Here is a 22,362-nt window from a genome sequence, read left to right on the forward strand (position 1 = left end):
AAATCAACCCCAGAGTGTCTCGGCCCTGCCCCCCTCCTTCCTCATCACTGAATTTGACTGACAGCATATGGAGCCTGTGACTCCCACTGCTTTCAGTCAAGCTTGGGAGAGCAGGAGAGAGGAAAGAAAACCTGCAGACAAGAACAGTATTGGATCGACGTAGGACTCGGGTGAGTATTTAGGTTGGAGGAGGGGGGGATCAATAACAAAAAGTTTTTTTACATCAATGCATAGAATGCATTAAGGTAAAAAGACCTTGTGAATTTAGAACCACTTTAACTCCATTAGTAAATCAGCCCATTCTATTTACAGAAACAGCCAACAAGTTTAGAGTCGGTTCTGGGCTTTCCTATTAAAAAGCCCACCCTGCACAGCAAAGTAAATATCGTGGAAGCACCTTAAGATTTTAGATTAATAATGATTAATAATAATAATAATATGTCATTACTTTTTTAACAAATAAATGCATTGACCTTTTATGAACACACAAAATCACAGCCTAGCTAGCACAAGGTACTTTTAATATGTTGGGCTATCCAACAAAATGGTGTTGTGATGGCTACACATCTAATAATGACTTGTTGCAGAGTTTTATTAACTTGTATATGTTTCTATGGATATATGTGTTAGTCTTTATACATTACTCACTCTCCAGACTTTAGAAGGTGAAAGTGGTTTTATTGTGAGGAATAATGGCTCCTATTTCACCTTCCAAAGTCCTGGTTCCTAATTCTTCACAATGCTGCCATATGTTCAGCTCTGGCAGCAAGATGGAATTTAAGCGCTCTCTCTATAGCATAAACAAGTCTTTAAATGTTCTCACGTATCCGCGTTATCGCTCCTCTTAAACATACAAACACTTGTTCTGTAATTTTTCTATGTTCTGTTTCCAGAATCCCCTGTGAACAGGCTATTTCTTTGTAAAACCAACCACTCTGGTGCTTATTTTTTTTTAAATATTATAACTGTTATTAAATGTTCTAGTATAGACAGTCTCAAACATTACAGGGTAGAGAAAGACATTTTGAGGAGGCAATTCATCTGGCTTTAAAACAGGAGAAATCTGATACAATAGTCATTTCATTCATGCGTAGACATGGTAATGTCAGATAGAGGGTCAGCTTTTCTGTATTGTGTCCCTTTATGGCTTGGTTGCATACTAATTTGTGGTTGCCATGAAAAAGAGAGGGCAACCATCTTAACACCTCATGGGAAGAGCACTATCATCTCCTAAGGGAAGGGAAATCCCCTGTTCTGTACCTATAAGAAGAAAAAATAAAGGAGTAGAGGAGAAGGAAATAAGGAAAAGAGGGAAGGGGGATGCCTGAGCAGGAGGAGGAGGAATCCTCCTGAATATGGGTTGAGGTGAGGCTCATGTGAGAGTCCAGTAGTGTGAGTAAGTTTCAGGAAATATCTTGGAAGAGGACCCAAGGAACCCAAGTATAAGAAAAATAAGTTTGTTTACCTATCCTTTCATAGAATGAATGGGTACAGGCGTCCAGTGTTTGTAAGACATTCAGGACTTCTGTTTACGTTAAAGTTGCCGAAGAAGCCAAATGTGCCAAAATCTTAAATGGGGGCAGGGAATGCAGTTTTAGGGTTTGAAATGTAAAGCAATAGGTCATCGGCATGTAGGCCAAGCTTGTATTCATTGCTGGTGGACAACCAGGTGTTTGATAGAAGGATTGTTACAAATAGTGATGGCCAAATGTTTTATGGTGAGAATGTAAGTAGGGGGATAAGTTTGACAAGTACCAATATAGCGTATGTGTATGGAATCTGATAATATACTGATAACCTGAGCACTAGGGGAATCAAAGAGGGCAAGTATTTTCATAAGAACATTCAGTGGAATGACTAACTTAGAAATAGCTGCGGCAAGGAGTTTCCAGTTTAGGAGGTCAAATGCCTTTTCTGTGTCTATTAGAACGAAGCAAAGGGGATTGATGGTGCTTTCTTGTGTGACCAATGGAGGTCAGTGTTTTGATTGTTTTACTCTTCACTTCTCTGTAGGGTACAGCACCTACTTGGTCCAGGTAAATCAAGGAGGAATTAAAGGTTTTGAAGGAGTCAGGAAAAAGTTTGGCTTAAATTTATAGGTCAGTGTTAGGGAACAGAAATGGGCCTGTATCTGGAGCCCTGGGAGGGGTCTTTCTGAATTTTTTGGAGATAATGAAAATGTGTGATTTTGGAGATTGTTTCAGGAAGGGGCGGGTCTTGGAGATTTAATGAAATGCGTTTCACGATAGGGGCTAAGATGTCCCAAAAGTGGGCGTAAAAGATGTTGGGAACAAGGGCTCTTGCTAGAGGGTAAAGAGATGACTTCAATGGTTTGTTGAGTAGTCAATAGAGCAGAGAGGAAGTCAGTGTAAGGAATCTGGTTGCAGAACAGATGAAAAGAGTATGAAATATGTTCAGAAGTATATAGCCAACTTTCGCCATAACAGAATGCATTGATTATGAATGTACATGCTTGTTTAAGTCTGATGGAGCAATCCAATCATTTTCCGTATTTGTGACCAAATTCAAATAAGGCCCTCAAAATAAGGTTCCCTTTGTAAGGCTGGTCTTACGTATGTTCATACAACTTGTGGGCCTGGCTATCTCTTGTGGGACTGTTCTAAGGCATGAAAATAACAGTAATGTGTGAAGACTTAATATAAAGCATTGGGTAGGGATTTGTCTAGTTTTTCTAGTAAATTGGAATGGGATTTATGCATTTAGATATGTAATATACTTGAAAATCTCTCTGCAACATTTTGTTTTAAATTCTGTTCTTACAGCAAGCAATGTTACAGTGATGGGCAACCAACAAGCCCTGGACTGGTACTAAAGAGCATTTACATTTAGCCCGATCATTCTCAAGGCAACCTAGAAGCCTAAGACCCAATAGATGTCCAGGGGGACCAGCTACAACTTTCATGCTCCTGCAGTAAAACAGAGACATAGCAGAATTGGTCGAAGCTGTATACCCACTGCGACTACCTAAGAGAAAATGCACTTATAGGTAATTGGTGTCCGATGGAACAGAGCATGCTAGGTATAGGCAATAGAACTTGGAGAAACTTCCTGTACTTGTTTCAGTCCTTATTCATGTAAATTGAATGATGGGATGGGAAAGCTGCTAAACTGAATTTCTTGTAGGGCCCAGTTTGCTTTAAAGTATTAAAGTATAACTAAAGGCAAAACTTTTTTCTTTACTTTTGGATATAGTGGAGGTAGATTAAAAGACCTGTCAGGTTTTTATAACAGTCTGTGTCCCCATTAAGAAGATTAACCCTCTCTATTTGTCCTTCTTACTGTTATTATCGAAAGTGAAAGTAAAGGAAAATCCGAAATTTTAGATTGTCCCCAGAAAAGTAATAGAGGAGAAATCTTCCAATGGGGATACTAGTTCTGGTGACCTTAGGGGCCACAGGGAATTGCCTTAATTTGCAGGGTTTTCCTCTCACTTCCTGTTTTGGTTATGGGACAGGGAGTGAAGGGAAATCTACCCAATAGGACACAGATGGCAAAAAAATAAAACTGCCAGGGGTTATAACGCTCCCTTACTCTATCCAAAATGAAAAAAATAAGTTTTGCCTATAGTTCTACTTGAATCCATCTTTAGATCTACTTATGTTTTTTGTGACCAAACCTGGCAGAGCAGTAATGTGTACTTGTTGGCATTATTTCTGGTATCATTGGGGGCAAAGCAATTCTACAGTAAGGTATGGAGGTACCGTAAACAGGAACACCAAAAAAGGGAGACAGGAATAAAGTAGAAAGTTACGGAGGAGAGTTCTAGCTCTTGAACTGTGCATGAAATACTGTATAAAAAGCAGAGGTTGACTCCACCAGCTTCACCTACAACTAAAATATTACACTGGCTGCCAGAAAGTAAAGCCCAGTATTGTGAAAAATGCAGAGATATTGTCGATTCTCATCTATACCTTCATAAATGGAGAAGGAATAAAAACTGTTTTAAAATAATACTTGTAGTTATTAGTATTATTTGTAGAAGTATTTTAACTCTTATTCCCTGTGCTTGTGAGTCTTATGCCCTGTACACACGGTCGGACATTCCGACCACAAAATCCGTCTGATTTTTTCAGACGAATTTTGGCCAAAATTTGTGTTGCATACACACGGTCAGACAAAGTTGTCGGAAAATCCGATCGTTCATAACAAGGTGACGTTCGCTACGTACGACGGGACTACGTAGAGCCTAGTAGCCAATAGCTTTGGTCTCGTAATTTAATCTGAGCATGCGTGGCACTTTGTCCGTCGGAATTCTCTACAAACGATCGGAAAAAGTCAGATCGGATTTTGTTGTCGGAAAATTTTAGATCGAGCTCTCAAACTTTTTCCGTCGGAATTTAAGACGGAAAAAGTCCGATAGAGCCCACAGGATCGGATTTTCAGACAACATAATCCGATCGGACCTTTTCCTTCGGAATTCCCGACCATGTGTACAGGGCATTACTGTGTATAATGTTAACAGTGAAGTGGTTAATGCATTATCCCTTTAAAAGTTAATTGGCCCTTAAAAAGTACCTGCTGAGCTTTATTGCACTCTCAATAATTATTCTTAACTTAGGTTCATATATTTGCTGCTAGTGATTCATGTAAATTTGTCATTAACAGTCATTGTGACCTTGGCTTGCATTTATTGATGAATCATACCTTGAAAACTACAGTATTACCTAATACAGCGTACGCTTCATCATCATAAGTACAATCTGTAACCTTTTAAAAGTATTCTTAATATAAATCTCTTTAAATGTAGGTTAACATTTTAAATTCTTGACTTCTGTCTCTAATCTGTGATTAGGCATGTATGTAGGGGCAGCTGTCTTTGTTGTGTACATGAAGTTACTGTTTAGTAGTAAAGCACAGTGGTTGTGTTTTCCTGTACATTTTATCCTAATGCAAGCAAACTAATACAGCTGTCACAATGTTCTTTGTATCCAGTGTTTGCACACATTTTAAGGGAAATCTATAACCAAAACATTTATTTTTGGGTTTTGAATATAATGTAAAAAGGTTTGAATCCCTGTCAGGTTTTACTACTATCTGGGAGGAAAGATTTTTCTCTCTTTCTGTTCTGGGAACATTTTACCAGACAGGAAGTGAAGAAAAAAACAACAACAGCAACAACAACAGCATTCCCCTACTTACCTAAACCATTTACAACAACAGTATGCATACAGTATATGCGGCATCATGGCACGTGGGCCTTAATGCCCAGCTGCCACATTTACAATATTTGTCACTGTCGTGTTCTGGGGCACGATCTTTCAACATCCCCAGAACAGTGACCAAGCTTTCACTGACAGCTCATGGTCCACTGTTGACAATCAGAAGCCAGTAGAATGTGATCTTAATGATGTCTGCCCTGTGCAGACAATCACAGCGCCACATGCTCAGGTCATTCTACTGTCTTTGTGCATTTAAAGTCTCGGCTCCCGCAGGTGTAAAGCGGTTACAGCTTAAGTGCAGCATAAATCACACACTGAAAATGAGCACATGGCATGTAACTTACAGTCAGTAGGATGTGTCTCTTGTGCTGATTCTTCTTCTGTGAGTGAAAATCTTCCTCCATCCTGTCACTAACACTCCCCACACTGGAAGATTGCAGCAGCGAGAGTTAATACAGCTATCATCAAGAGAACCCGACTATGCCTTCCTTTCTCCCCAGCTCCGTCATTCATAGAAGCCATACTACACTTTCTATGAATGAAACACGGGCTATGAATGGAAGACGGGTGGAGAAAAACAAATACAAGAAAATGCAGGTCTCTGCAAGGGTACACAGAGAACAAATGTTTTCTATGTGCACCATTCACACTACAACTGAGTGGAGAGGTGTGGAACATTGCAGCTTGTCTGCATTTTTCTGCACTGCACTAGAACAAGTCTCAGTTGGTTTGTCTGTTTCTGTGCACTGCAGCTGGATGGTGTGACATTTCAATAATAAAAAAAAAATGGGGAACCAGTGGCTTGCATTGTAAAAATGCAAGGCATGACCCCCCACTGCCCTCAGAAATCGGGCATCAGCCTGCTCGGGAAAATTTTAAGTTAGACTTACCCATAACTTGTTTTCCAGGAGTCTTTCAGGACAGCACCTGAGAGAGTGGCTCCACCCACTAGGAAACAGGAAACACCAACTCCACCAAATTTTAAAAGGAGGCTTCTCCCCACAGCTCGTCAGTTGTAGCAGAATACCTCCGGCCCAAGCTGGAACACATAATCCGAATATAGTTCGTCACAGCAAATATACAAACAAGAAAAGGGTGGGTCGTTGCTGTCCTGAAAGACTCCTGGAAAACAAGTTATCGTTGAAGTCTAACTTGAATTTTCCCTAAAAGTCTTTCAGGACAGCACCTGAGAGGATAATCGAGACTTACCCACTAGGGAGGGACAACAGCCTGCAGGACGTTTCTGCCAAAATGCCTGATCACCGGCTGACAGAAGACCCAGTCTGTAATGACGGACAAACGTTGACCACATAGCCGCTTTACAAATTTGATCTGGGGTGGCACCAGCTTTTTCTGCCCATGTAGTGGCCAGAGCTCTAGTAGAGCAGGGGAGACAAACCCATCTGGGAATAAGCTTCTGAAATAGCTGATTTTAGCCATCTAGCAATTGACCCTTGGCGACCCTTTCAGTTGCCAGAAAAAAATAACAAATAAAGAGTCCGAAGACCTAAAGTCCCTTGTTACTTCTAAGTAATGTAATACATTTCTTCTTACATCTAAACTATTGAATAAATTCTCCTTTTTTCCAGAAGGATTTGAACAAAAAGTTGGCAGGATGATTTCCTGCATCCTATTATGAACTGATGCTACTTTTGGCAAAAACCCCGGATCTGTTTTAAGTACAATCCTGTCTGGGTAAATTAACAAAAAAGGTTCCTTTACTGATAGCACGTGTAGTTCACTGATTCTTCTTGCGGACGTAACTGCAACTAAGAATACCGTTTTAAGAGTTAAATTCCTTAACGAGATTGTCTGTAACGGTTCAAAAGGATCTTTTGTGAAGACTTGCAAAACTACTGACAGGTCCCATTTAGGAAAATGTTTAGTAGGAGCTGGTCTGGACCTAGTAAGTGCCTTTAAGAATCTTGTAACCAAAGGAACTGAAGACCTTTGTTCACGCCATTTTGTAGAAATTCTAAAATCGACACAATGTCTTCTAAGCTTCAGCTTGACGAACGACACCAAAAGTTGTAGACTTTCCAAACTTTAGCGTATCTATCTCTAGTTACTTTCTTTCTACTGGCAAGTAAAGTGGATACTAGAGGCTCTGACAATCCTTTGTTCCTTAACAACTGTTCCTCAGATACCAGGCGGTAATACTTAATCTGGATATATATATATATATATATATATATATATATATATATATATATATATATATATATATATATATATATATATATATATAGTATACGGGGCCTTGAAGTAGTAAGTCCTGTCTGAGAGGAAGCTGCCAGAATGGTTTGACTGTCATTTGTAGAATGGAGGAAAAACAGGCTTACTTCAGAATGGTGTGATCAGAATTATTGACACATTTCCCTTTTGTATTTTCCTCAAAACCAGTGAAATTAGCTGAAATGGGGGAGGGCATAGCCCAGATGAAATTTCCAGGCATGTGCCAAGGCATCTATCCCTAGTGAGCCACTGTCTCAGTGCAGAGAAATGTTGATACCGGTGGGCCCCCCATCCCCAACTGCTGGCGTCTGTCGTAACACTTTTTCCTGTCGGAAAAGATCATAGTAAGCCCTTTGACAAAACTGACTGACTTCTCCACCAAAGGGGCCTTTTGACCCTGATGGGGAGTTTTTTCTTTTGTGTTTAAGGTTTCTGGGCTGTGATCCCAAACCTTTAAGAGAAAACTTTGGAGGGGCCTGAAATGGAGCATCGCCCATTGAATGGCCAGCATTGTCGAAGTTAGGGTTGCCAGGGCAGACATAATCTTTCTGATTGATATCTCCTGGTTTGTTTGCAGCCTGGCTACTACACTCATGAGAGATGCAGGTACGCATCTCTTAAGTCAATTGATGCCATGAAGTATCCCTCGACAAGGAGATTTCTGACTGAAAAAATGGAGTCCATGCGGAATCTCCTGTATCTGATTGACCCGTTTAAAAGTTTTAAATTGAGAATGAGACGTAAGCTTCCCTTTCTTTATCAGGAAAATATGGGAATAAAAAACCCTCATTACATTCCTGGAGATAGCTGAATCACAACTCCCTGTTGTATCAGATCCCCTAACAGGTTCTTCATGGCTAGGGCCTTTGTTTTGTCCCTTGGCAGGTTTGTTACAAAGTATCTTTCTGGAGGAAGGTCCGAAAGCTCTATTTTGTATCCCTGGGCCAGCATGTCTAGAATACATTTCTGAAGTCTTCATCCCACTGGCAATGACGAGTCATTGCGATTTATTGGTTGGCGCAGGAGGATGAAAAAAAGGCCATTCCCTCTGCCTTTACCCCTTTGTAAAATTCTTTCTCTTCTCTTGGGGGCTATTGCCCTGTTCCTGAGTTTTTTTAGGTCTAAAAAGCCACTTAACTGACTGCTTTTTCTTTTTAACAGGAAAAGATTTTTTTTTATCAGCCTTCCTATCTAAAACTGAATCTAGATCAGGAATGAATACAAGATCTCCCATAAATGGGATTCCACACAATTTACTTTTAGACGCTGCATCTCCTGGCCAGGTCTTCGGCCATAGGGCTCTCCTGGCTGAATTAGTTAAGGCTGTGATCTAGCTGACATGCTTATTGATTCTGCAGATGTATCAGAAATGTAAGCCACAGCTGCTGCTAGGGTTGAAAAAAAATCCAGAATCTCCTGCTTTGGTTAATCTGCTATAATGTGGGCGTTTAGCTCATTTAGCCAGGACTCCATGTTTCTAGAAAAACAGGTAGTAGCTATAGCCGGGTTGAGGTTGCCCATAATGAATTGCCAAGTCTTTGTAAGCTGTTAATGCATCTTTTTGTCCATGGGATCTTTTAATATTCCCATGTCTTCGAATGCCAAGTCTGTCGATCTGGAAACTTGGGAAAATTACACGTCTAAATTAGGAACTTTGTTCCAAAGAGCCTCTGGGTCTTCAATGAACGGGAAACGTATTTTATGCGATCTTGCTTTTTTTCTCTGGATCCGCCCATTCCTTTTTGATGGCTTCAGAGATTACTGAATGCACAGGGAAAGTGCGACTTTTTGTTTCATTAAGCCTTGCGTACATTCGGTCATGCAGCGATAATTCTTTCTTTTCTTCACCTAAACTCAATGTTGCATAGACTGCTTTCAACAGACTCTTACTTGTTCTAAGGACAGTTTGTATCTTGAAGGTGCATCTTCTGCCCCTTCCTCCTCCTTTTCCTCCTCCTCTTCCCTAGAGTGAGAAGGAGAATGCTCCCCTTGGGTAGGAGGACCAGTTTCAGCCTCCACCGCTGGGATTAATTGTGAGCCCTGAGAGGATCCTGAGGTAGTTGGCTGACTCAGGGATGGTGTTGTAAGAGAAGAGTGAAAATATTGGATAGTAGCATCTAGCTCTTTCTTAACTGATGCGATTTAATCGCTGCATGAAGAAGAAGCTTCTTCCTTAACTAAGGAGTCAATGCAAATTTGACACAAGTCTTCTTCCAATCCTCTGGTAACTTTGTTTTACATGCGAGACATCTATTTTTGATCATTGGATCCAAGCTCTTAGCCTGCCAAAAAACAAAAAAAAAAGAAACCAGAGCATCCCAGTGAGTCAAACCTGCCTCTAAATGGGCTCACCACAGGTGCACAGGAAGTACAGCCAATGCCCTGTGCCCAGCCACCAGGGTTAAAAAATGGAAAGACAAAGGCACCACAGTATACAGGGTAGACCCCCCCATACCCTCTTACCTGGGCCTTGCTGGTGCCTGTGCCTGTCCCACTTGCTGTTGCCACAGAGTCCATCGTGGTGCTACTTGTTAGTGGCTTAGAACGCCAGTTCCAAAGTCCATCAGCGCCACTGCGCTGGACCGGAATATAGGCACTGGGACCGCTCCTCTCCTCTCCCCCTGCACAATTTTAAGTGGAAATGATGCTGCACCTGTTCCCCAGTGCTGCCCCTTGCCAAATACCTAATTTCGGGCCCGGACCGAGTCTCTACTCTGCCACCATAAAAATGGCGGCGACCTGTAATGCTGACTTGCCGGGGAACCATGAAAACAGCTGCTGCCGCTGCCTAGCAGTGGCTCCAGAAACAGTGAAGCTCTCTCTGAGCTACCCTCAGTGTGGCGTGGGAGGGGTGGATTCTCTGGAGGCAAAAAGGTATGGTGGGGTAGGCATTCTGGCCTCTCAGGACAACACCTAAGAGACCCTGACTCCCACGAGGTGTTCTCTTGCTGGAGGAAACACAAAAACTGACGAGCTGTGGGGAGAAGCCTCCTTTTAAAATTTGGTGTTTCTGTGCAGACTAGTGTGCCGCTAGTGCAAGCAGTGAAAGTACTTTAATATGACTCAGTATACGCCTGTTGCAGACAGTTCTTGTACATCAGAGTTTAGACTGGGATAGATAAAGCAGGTCAAAGAGCCAATCAGTTGTGTGGCAGTGGTCATGTTCTAACAAGGACCATACTGATAGGAGGAGAGAGACGGAGGGATGAGCTTATCAGTCTATTGCTTCTCCTACACTGTCCAGTCACAGGACCATGTCTGGTGCAGGAAATAATATACTATACAGCACCATATTAAATGTCTTGTGTATTGTAACTTTAAATGTTTTGTTCTGCAGTGTTTTTCTTAAAACATATAAAAACACATAAAAAGGTGATAATGAAATAACAGGCAGCTTGCCAGCCCCCTGGAGTTTTGCCTTCTAGTCCTAGATAAGGAGTTTTCCGCTCTGGGGTATGGGTCCTGTTACTTTTCAGTGGGAGGCTGTTATCTTTTGATGCTGATGGCTTTGATGAAAATATGCTGCAGAAAAGGGTTAAAGAGTGATAGGGATTAGTTTAGGGATTAGCTCTGATTAATGTTGGAGTCAAATTAGTTGGAGTTTTGGCATTAAGTGATAGGCTAAATGTTGGCTGGGGCTAAGCGTTAAAGATTTATTTTAAGGTTTAGGGTGAATGTATGTCCAGCCATGTCCAGGCAAAATCTTTTTTTGTTTTAGGTTTGGATAGAGGTGAGAGACTTGCAACACCTGCTGGGTTTTGCAAAAAATAGTCGATGACTGCAGTTCAGAAAAAAAGTGCCTTTATTGATGTAAATCTATTAATACCAATACAACTTGAGAAGTGAGACATGTAAAACACGTGAGATCTCACTTCTCCTGTTGTATTCATCTTAATGGATTTACATTGATAGGGAAATCATTTTTACTGGAGTATGGTCTAATGGATTTCACGCTTACACTCCTCAGCAAGAAGTGAGAGTCTCACTTCTCCAGTTGTATTGGTCCTAATAGATTTGCATCAATAAAGAAGTTATTTTCACTGGAGTGCAATCAATCTACTGTTTTTTACATTACAGTTCTAGCAACAGGCTGGAGTGGACCGAACTGGAGCATTATTATATCTTCTTTGGTTATATTGGGCTATGTTGGGTTTTACTGCTGCTCAAGCTCTTTAAGCCCTTGTACACACGGTCGGAGATTCCGACAGAATGTGTCCTATTGGACCATTTTGTCGGATAATCGGATTGTGTGTGGTCTCCATCGGACTGTTTCCGTCTGAGTATCCGACGGACCAAGTTTTCCAACTTGTCCGTAAAATTTTCCGACAAAATGCTCCGATCAGACATACTCCGATCATGTGTAGCCTACTCTGACGGACAAAGTGCCACGCATGCTCAGATCAAATTCCTAGACCAAAGCTATTGGCTACTAGCCTGAATGTAGTCCCGTCGTAACAAAATAACATCACCACGTTATGTACAATCGGATTTTCCGACAACTTTGTCCAACCGTGTGTATGCAACAGTTTCGGACAAAATCCGTCGGACAAAATCCAACGGATTTGGTTGTCAGAATGTCCGACCGTGTGTACAAGGGCTTACAGAGATTGCTCCTCACCTCCTGCCTGCTCATACTGGGTAGAGGTATTTTCTATCACCATGAAGTCTGGCCAAAATACTTACTATTGGCTGTTTAAATTTGTACATTCTGGCTTATTTCAAGGAAATGAGCTGCAACTAAAAAATGGCCACAAATCTTCCTTCTTCGAGGACAACTAAAGAGATTATCACTTTAGTAATTCCCAAAAAAGACTGCTTAGCTACAATATTGCTGTAATCCATGTCCTGGAAATACACTATATTACCAAAAGTATTGGTACACTTGCCTTTACACGCACACAAACTTTGGCATCCCAGTCTTAGTCCGTAGGGTTCAGTATTGAGTTGGTCCACCCGTTGGAGCTATAACAGCTTCAACTCTTTTGGGAAGAGTACAATACTTTTGACAATATAGTGTATGTCAGGACTAGGAATGTAAACACTGGGAATTTCATCCAGGCTTCATGGATGACAGAAAAGATCTACAGATATGGTATTTGCATTAAATAATATTTTTACAAACAGCACTGTGCATTTTAAACTACAGGAGCCCCTTGTCTGCATGGAATTACTTATTTTAACATAAGGTTTAGGATTTGGGTAAGGGTGGGTTAAAGAGTAACTTAAGCCAAAAATAAAAATGTACTAATAGTTGAGGGTTAGGTAGATTTAGAAGACATGTAGCTTTACTTGTTTTCACCAGTGAAAGTCCTACATCCAGAACCGATAGCTCATTCCAGATTTGGATCTACAGCACTGGCCGGCCTATATATAAATGTCCTTTGTTTCTTTATTTTTCCAGATATGGAGTCTGCTGAGAGGATAACAACATCAAACTCATCTTCAGTGGCTTCTTCCTCACCGTCCACCCCTTCGGCAGCTACAGTTTCTAAAGGAGGCATCTCCACAGGCGTCACCCCTCTGAGCTCCTCCATCACTGCTTGCGGTAGGTTTTCATGAATGATGTTTATGGGTGCTTCATGTCTTCCACAAGCAGAAGAATTGTTCATAGTTGGCCAGCTTGTCTCATTAAAGGATAATTTTGTATTGGCCATAGGGTACTCGTCAAAAGGGAAAAGGAGTGAGGAAAACTTCAGAAAGAAGAGAGAGTAGGCATGAGGAAGGTTGGAGTGAGAGGTAGGCATGGGGGAAAGGTACAGATGGAAGGCTCATGAGGGAGTTGGGTAATGGTTCCCACCAAGTCCATGATGGCCAGGACGAGGAACAATTATATTTATGAGGACACCACGTTTCGAAATCTTTGAGAATAACGGAATACTGTGCAGGCGGCCCAGGTAAAGGTGTGTTGGTCCAGCCTAGCATTTTTATTATTATTATTATACAGGATTTATATAGAGCCAACAGTTTGTGCATCGCTTTACAGCGTTAGGGAAAACAGTACAGTTATAATACAGGAGGAATCAGAGGCCCCTGCTCATTAGAGCTTACAATCTAGACGTTTCCCAGTTATCATAAGCACACTGTAAAGGGGAAAAAGTAAATCATAGAGCAAACAAAAAGTAAGTTGTTCATCATATCCATTCATATTCTAAAGAATGTGGTATGATACATCAGATATCTGGTTAGTTGTGCTAAGTTATGTAGACACTTTTGTATCTATTTGTTTTATATGTGGGGTCCATTATTCCTCGTGCTACGCAAAGTTCCATTATAGGGCTCTTATATAAGTGATCCAAATCTAGACAGTGACGAAACCCATCATGTATATGGGGTATCTTACATAGAGGGTTCTTTACTGTAAGAGCAGCAAGGATGTGGAATTCCCTTCCACAGGAGGTGGCATTGATATTTTCAAGAAACTATTAGATAAGTACCTGAACGACCACAACATACAGGGATATACAATGTAATACTGACATATAATCACTCACAAAGGTTGGACTTGATAGACTTGTGTCTTTTTCCAACCTCACCTACTATGTAACTATGTAACTATCTTTGTGGAAAATCAGTTGCATAGTTACATACAGTAGTTACATAGGTAGTGAAAAAAAAGGCACAAGTCCATCCAGTTCAACCAATAGACCAGTTGTCTTACTGCATTTAAAATGTATAATTGTACTTTTCCATCCTTAATTATTACTTAATTAATTATTATTTTAATATGATGCATTTTGTAATAGTGGCTCTTGAATTGCAATCTGTACACTCCCAGAGCTCTTCAAATGTGATGGGCAACACTAAAGCTGGCCATACATGCATACATTCTGAAAAGAAAAAAAGAAAGAGAAAAAAAAAAGAAAGAGAGAGCCACGTATACTATAAATGAGTGAGGGAGCCAGGGGAGCTCCCGCTGTATATTGGTGGAGTCAAACATTTTGATTGCATTCATTTGTATATTGAAGTTGGATCCTGTACTACCAGGTCTGTCTGTGATCTTCCGTTCTATTTCTGAGGGAAGAAGGGGAGTTTTCCATAGACATAAAGGGGTGGATTTACTAAAGGCAAATAGAATTTGCACTCTGCAAATGCAATTGTTCCCTAGCTTATTAAATGAGGGGAAGTTCTGCTGACTTCCATCATACAATCATGTGCAAGAAAAAATGCTGCTTTTGTTTACCTTGCATGTGATTGGGTATTCTTTGCAAAGTGAAGCTTCATCTCATTTACTAAGCTCTGGAGCAACCAAGCTTGCAAACTGCACAGTCTATTTGCCTTTAGTAAATCAATCCCAATGTCTTTCACCCTGGTGAACCACTGCCCTAGCTGCTACAGGAAGTTTTAATTGAAAGTATGTCTTATGCCATTTGAATTGCTTAGCTTTGTCGCAGGTTCTCTTTAACCTCCCTGGCGGTATGATTCAGTCTGGATTTAGGTGCTGAAAGCGGTACAATTATTTTGCATGGAAATTTGGCGTCTTATATTGTAGTCCTGTAATTCTTAGGAATAACTCTCTTAAATCTGTTCAAACCAGAGTCTAGCAGACATCCCGGGTATGATCAAGTTTATAATATAATAAAGAATAATAAAAATTATTCAATAATGTAATCAAATCCTAAAACACTGAAAAAGGGACACTTTTTGGTTGCTATGGACAATCTCCAAATTCCAGGCAGAAAAAACAGTATTTATAATATAAAAGTGCATGCAGGGCACTGCACAGACCACTAGGGACAAAGGGGGTGTTTCATTTTTTTATACAGTACTGTAATCTGTAAGATTACAGTGCTGTGTGTGTTTTGTTTGTTTTAACTTGTTTGAATTTTCCGCCGTTCTCCACTCCTGTGCGCCGTAACGTCGCAGGGAACAGAGCTCGGCGGCATTCGGCACTGTGAATCGAGCGGAGAACAGCTCGATCACACAGCGCGGAGGACATCACTGGATCCAGGGGACAAGGTAAGTAACTCTCCCTGTGTCCTCCCCTGCATCCAGCGATGTAATCCCGAGTCTGGCTCTGGGTTACCGCTCCTGTCAGTAAAATCCCAACCCGAGCCAGACTCAGGATTACCGCTAGGGAGGTTAACCTCCCTTGCGGTAATGAGTGTGGCTCGGGGTTCATTTTCAGTACCAATAGCGGTAATTCTGAGCCACACAAATGCATCGCAGTATCCAGGTACAGTTACATACCTTGTCCCTAGGATCCTGCGATGTCCTCCTGGTGTGTCCTCCGCCCGATGCATCAATGTTCCGGGCTCCATTCCCTGCAACGTCACAACCGCATGGGGGCGGAGCCCGGGAGCAAATTAAAAAAAGTACAAAAAACATAACACACGCAATACATTGTAATCTGCAATCATATTACTGTATCAAACAATTTCACATCAGTTTTGTCCCTAGTGTTTTGTCCAGTGCCCTGCCTGCACTTTTATATTATATATGCCATTCTTTCTGCCTGGAAACTTGAGAATGTCCATGGCATCCAGAAATTGCCCCTCTATGTCAAAATCAGTTTTAGACCAGTTAGAAAACAGCGAAAGTGAATTAGAATCACTTGTAGAATTAAAGTGATTGTAAAGGTAAATAAAAAAAATAATATATATATATATATATATATATATATATATATATATATATATATATATATATATATATATATATATATATATATATATATATATATATATATATATCTATATATATATATATATATATATATATATCGTACTTACCAACACTGTGCAGCTCAATTTGCACAGAGTAGCCCCGAACCTGCTCTTCTGGGGTCCCCTGGTGGTTCTTCCCCACATCTGGTAACCCCCTCGGAGAAGCGTTTATTTATTGGTTTGCGCAAAAGTTATAGCGTCTACAAAATAGGGGATAGCTTTATGGCATTTTTATTAATATTTTTTTTTTACTAGTAATGGCGGTTGATCAACGATTTTTATCATGACTGCGACATTATGGCGGACACGTCGGACAATTTCGACACATTTTTGGGACCATCTGCATTAATACAGTGATCAATGCTATAAAATTCCATTGATTACTGTAAAAATGTCACTGGCAGTGAAGGGGTTGACCACTAGGGGATGGGGAGGGGCTAAGTGTGTCCTAGGGGAGTGTTTCTAACTGTCTGGGGGATGAACTGTGTGTGACGTGACACTGATCGCTGCTTCCGATGACAGGGAGCAGACGATCAGTGTCCTGTCACTAGGCAGAACGGGGAGATGCTGTTTACATTGGCATCTCCCCATTCTTCAGCTCTGTGACACGATCACGGTTATCCTCGCTGCGATCGAGTCCGCGGGTTCCGCGGGCACGGTCACAGAGCTCACGGCAGGCACGCAAGCGAGCGCACAGTGGGAAATTCAAAGTAGCATACGGGTATGTTACTTTGCCCAGCCGTGCCATTCTGCCGACGTATATTTGCCGACAGCGGTCGGCGAGTGGTTAAGTGAGTTATTCTTTAGAATTACAGGCCTACAATATAAACCGCCAAATTTCCATGCAAAACAATGTACCGCTTTGACATTCAAAAATCAGACATAATCAGACCGCCAGGGAGGTTAAAGTATCTTAAAATGATAAAACGGTGTAGTAGGTAATACACATACAACATTTTTTATATTTCAGGTCTTGCTTTCGGCTTTCTGTATAATCTCCTCTCACACAACCTCATATTATTCACTTATTTAGCCCTATTTGTGTGTATGCCTCCCTGCACTGCCTGCTTGATATAGAAACATTTGATTCTTGCAGTGACATTTCAAGAGGGAATAAGTCTCATCAACAGTACAGGAAAAACAGTATTTAAAATGTCAGCTCTCTGCTAGAAAATTAATCATGAGCTTAATACACCTATTGAGAACAAGAGTCTGCCCACAGGAATGTGTTTCATCAGGGATTACAGAGTATTTTAATAGTTACATTTTAAATAAAGGTGTTTTTGAAACAGAACACCTGCGATGGAAAAGTGAAATGCATTAAACATTAACTAGTGTAAAAATATTTCCGAACAGTTCCTTATAAAATGATCTGGATTTCTGTACTTAATGCTCTGAAATGGTGGAATCGCCACCGTTGCAGTTAAATGGCAGTGTCCAAAACATAAACAACAGGGTGGCATCATTCACACGCTCTTGCCAATTCTGTAATGCTTTTTATTGACCCACATTGGTGCAGCGAGCCTCATTTGTCTTCATTCATTCACAGACTCTATAATAGAATCTGTCATTTGTCCATTCATTTACTCACAAATTTATTTAATGCTGGTGGCTGATTTGAAATTACCGGTGCCAAGACTGCAGGAACAAAAATGGGAGCGGTGTCCAGATCAACCAAACTGATTATTTGTTTTTATTTAAAACATAAAACCTGATTTTTTAACCAGATTTTGTAACTGAGCCATGAAATATGGGGGCTGCCATTACTGACCTCCTGAAAATGCTAACTGCCAAACTGTTAAAATAGACTCTTCATTAACCACTTGGCATCTGCGTTATGGCCGAATGGCGGCCACAGTGTGGATCTGAATTCCCGGGAGGCCATCATATGACGGCCTCCGCTGTGCACGCTCCCTGCATGTGCCCTACAGTGTGCGCGCTGTGATCACCGAGTCACTGAGCCTCGGGTGATCACGATCCGAATAAGGGGCCGGTCCCAGCCCCTTACCATGTGATCAGCTGTCAGCCAATGACAGCTGATCACATGATCAAAACAAAAGCTCGGTGATCGGTGCTAAATGTTGTACCTTCATTAAATGTAACCATATGTCTACACTTAGCCCTTGTACACACAGTCGGACATTCCGCCAACAAAATCCGTCTGATTTTTTCGGTCGGATTTTGTCCGAAACTGGTGTTGCATACACACGGTCGGACAAAGTTGTCGGAAAATCTGATCGTTCATAAAGTGATGGCGTTCGTTTGTTGCGACAGGACAACGTTGCAGCTAGTAGCCAATAGCTTTGGTCTCGTAATTTGATCTGAGCATGTGTGGCACTTTGTCCGGTCGGTATTCTCTACAAACTTTCGGTCCGATTGGAACATGTTGTCGGAAAATTTTATATCCAGCTCTCAAACGTTGTTGGTCGGACATTCCGATGGAAAAAGTCAGATGGAGCCCAAACACGGTCGGATTATCCGACAACACGGTCTGATCGGACATTTTGTCCGACCGTGTGTACAAGGGCTTAGAGGCGCCTCTCTTCTCTTTTATACTCAGTTGTGACATTAAACTACTTGTATATCATGACATCACTCGTTTATCAAGTCAAAATGTATTTTAAAAATTGGTGATCTTGCAACACTTTCAGACCAAGTTTCTTTCAATCCAAAGTTTTACTATACAGTGATTTTGAGGTTAATTCAGCTAAAGGGCTCCTTTGGGGGGTTCCACTTTTAGCTGTAACTTTTTTAGCAGATTTGGGCTATCATGTTGTTCGGTAGTGTTTTTATGGTTTATATCTGTATTTGGGTGAAGGTATAATGTGTTAAGAGTTGTTATTATTTTGGCATTTTGTAATAAAAGCCTTTTTGATATTATATATAGTGGTGTAGTCAACAGTTTGGGATATTGTGGTGCATTTACTGTATAATTGTGTGGAGACGGCCATATTGGTAGCGGCAGAATATTCGTTCTTCATGTCCGAGCCTCCAGCCGGGAGAACAGTCACCAAACCTCACTCCAAATCTCCTGAGTCTAGGAAGTCAGAAGCAGCTGTGGCTTCTAAGCCCTTGTACACACGGTCAGACATTCTGATGGAAAATGTCCGATCGGACCGTGTTGTCGGATAATCCGACTGTGTGTGGGCTCCATCGGACTGTTTCCGTCTGAATATCCGGCGGACAAAGTTTTAGAGCTGGGCTATAAAACTTTCCGACAACATGATCCGATCGGACTTTGTCCGATTGTGTGTAGAGAATTCCGATCGGACAAAGTGCCACGCATGCTCAGATCAAATTCCTAGACCAAAGCTATTGGCTACTAGCCTGAACGTAGTCCCGTCGTGACGAAATAACATCATCACGTTACGTATGATCGGATTTTCCGACAACATTGTCCGACCGTGTGTATGCAACACAAGTTTTGGACAAAATCCGATGGATTTTGTTGTCGGAATGTCCGACCGTGTGTACAAGGGCTTACACTGCACATATACAGTTCTGAGGTTGTAGGAATAGGAGTGCCTAGCCACATTTACATACCAGTAATTGCACAGCTATGTTCAGGAGGAATTCAAGACAAAAGGTACTTTTTAAGGATACAGCTTAGACGCAATTAAAATTTACACATTTTACTTACAACACAGGAAACCATCACTTTTTGACATCAGGTTTGCTTTAAGGGTCCATTCACACCAGTTGCTGTACTATAACGCAGTGGTTGGTGTGCAATGCCGTCTGGTGGAATTACACACTGTACTGCACTGTACAGACATTTCATAAAGTTCAATTGGCCCCCCACGCGCTTCAGAGAGCTGAGAAAAGTAGTGCATGCATTATTTTTTTTCAGCGCATCGCGCCCACACACCAATGCTATGCACAGACCCACCTTAACCGCCCAGCGCAGTTCCACCGCATCTGGTGTGAATGGACCCTAAATCTTTTACATTTTATTTATTTCATTTCATATTTCCAAAAAAGCAATATGAAATGAAATATGAAAAGAAATATTGGGTGAGTTTATCCCACAAAGCATTCTTATTGACATACTGGACATATAAACATCCTGGCTTTTTATGCATTTAACGCTGAAATATATACAGCTTGTTTCAAAAGACAAACATTCTTTCTGTACCCTCTGTGTGCTGATGTGAATAGGCCAATTTCCCGGCTCACGGTGCTGTCTGTCTATTGTGAGGCGTATGTATGTTAAAGGAGGAACTTGTAATCTTTTTTTTTTTTGTCTACTGTTTTGATTTTCTGTTTTCTGTTCAAGGAAATAGGTTTATAGATAAACACATTTGCAGAACCCTTACATTTTACTGACATGTACAAAGTCAGCAAAAAACATTTAAAGAGCATGAAAGTGTATACAGTATGCAATGGGGGTTATTTACAAAAGGCAAATCCACTTTGCACTGCAAGTGCACTTGTAAGTAAAGTCGCTGTAGATCTGAGGGGGACATGCAAGGAAAATAAAAAACAGCATTTTAGCTTGCACATGATTGGATGATAAAATCAGCAGAGCTTCCCCTCATTTCAGATCTACCCCTTAGATCTACAGCGAATGCACTTCCAAGTGCACTTGTAGTGCAGAGTGGATTTGCCTTTCGTAAATAATCCCCAGTGTGTTTTTCCTATATAGGACATTTATTATAAAATCATATATGAACTTACATAAAGAGGAACCTCACCCTCTGTGTTATTTTTATTTTTTTTAATCACCTCTTTTTCTTGTTCACTGGGTTATCATCAAAACATATACTCACGGGTCCAGTGAAGCCTGCATTGTCCTGCTGTAATCCGCCACACGTGGAGTCCTGCGCAGCCATTATTCTTGCTTACATCATCGGGAGCTGGCTGTCTCTTCCAGGTTCTTGCAGCTGGCCCCCTCATAATTCACATGAGCTCCGTCATTGTAGGAATAGTTGCAAGAACAATGAAGAGAAAGCTGGCCCCATGATGATTGCTCATGGCACATGTACAATTTCTGTGGCTGGCCCCAAAACCTTCTGGAGCATGACGTAAGTCAGGGGTCTTCAAACTACGGCCCTCCAGTTATTGAGGAACTACAATTCCCATCATGCATAGTCATGTCTGTGAATGTCAAGAGTTTTACAATGCCTCATGGGATGTGTAGCTTTGCAACAGCTGGAGGGCCGTAGTTTGAGGATCCCTGACGTAAGTATTCCAGAAGGCTGCAGGCAGCTAAGGGCTATGCTATTCAAGGCAAGAGAGGAGGAAGCTGGGTCTTAAAATAAAAAGAATAAAAACACACACATATATACATACGCAGTGGGGAAAACAATTATTTTATCCCCTGCAGATGATTTTGTAAGTTTGCCCACTTACAAAGAAATTAAGGGTCTGTAATTTTTTCACAGAATACCAACCAAAAATCCTGAAAAAAAACACATAAAACAAATGTTATAAATTGAGTTGCAGTTCAGTGAGTCGAATAAGTATTTGATCCTCAAGCAAAACATGACTTAGTACTTGGTGGAGAAACCCTTGTTGGCAAGCACAGAGGTGAGACGTTTCTTGTAGTTATGAAGCAGCCATTTTGGGGGGCACAGTGAAAATCGCTGGATCGGGGCTGAAGGTATTTGTCCTAGTGGGACTGTGGGAATTTTTTTTAAAGGACAGTTGTACAAAATTAGAGTTGTCCTTTAAAGTCCAACTTTAGCTAAAACATTTTTCTTAAGTTTGCAATAGTGGGTAAGAGTCAGAATTTTAATTGCTGTGTCCTTGTTGGGGTGATTCTCTCACTACTGTCTTTAGCAATTATTGAATAAATGTAGCAACAGTTAGCAAAGATTATTGAATAAATGTATCAACAGTTAGCAAAGATTCTGATACATTATTACCACCAGATCCTGTTCTGCTGTGCAGGATACATTTTGACATTTTGCTTTTCTTGTCCAAATGTTGCACGAAGGATAACAATGCGAGTGCCCATAGTTAGGGATGCTGTGTTTGTATACCCACTGTAGTCAAAGCAAAAAAATAACTGCTGATTGGTTATTAAAAGTCCAGTCATTGATAGGGGCTCTTTATAAGTCCCTTTTAATGACTGGACTTTTGCTTATTGGCTTATGGGCCAATATTATTATTATTATTATTATTATTATTCAGGATTTATATAGTGCCAGCAATTTACGCAGCGCTTTACAATATAAAAAGGAGATAATACAATTATAATACACTAAAATACAAGAGGATTAAGAGGGCCCTGCTCAGAAGAGCTTACAATCTAATAGGGTGGGGCAGGTGGTACAAAAGGT

At 40.9% G+C, this 22,362-nt stretch overlaps 1 protein-coding gene across 22 annotated transcripts in view; it reads left to right on the forward strand.

Annotated features, from left to right (window-relative positions):
* Positions 1-22,362, forward strand: part of BAZ2B (bromodomain adjacent to zinc finger domain 2B) — a 459,321-nt gene that overhangs the window by 287,286 nt on the left and 149,673 nt on the right. For all 22 annotated transcript variants that reach the window (XM_077447627.1, XM_077447614.1, XM_077447613.1 and 19 more), the window contains one exon: positions 12,817-12,960. In XM_077447627.1, coding sequence (XP_077303753.1) covers positions 12,817-12,960 — 144 coding nt within the window. The remainder of the gene's footprint in view (positions 1-12,816; positions 12,961-22,362) is intronic.

Source organism: Lithobates pipiens, unplaced genomic scaffold (assembly GCF_037356315.1).
Source record: "Lithobates pipiens isolate NorthernLeopardFrog02 unplaced genomic scaffold, aLitPip1_a1.2 Scaffold_22, whole genome shotgun sequence".
NCBI lineage: Eukaryota > Metazoa > Chordata > Amphibia > Anura > Ranidae > Lithobates > Lithobates pipiens.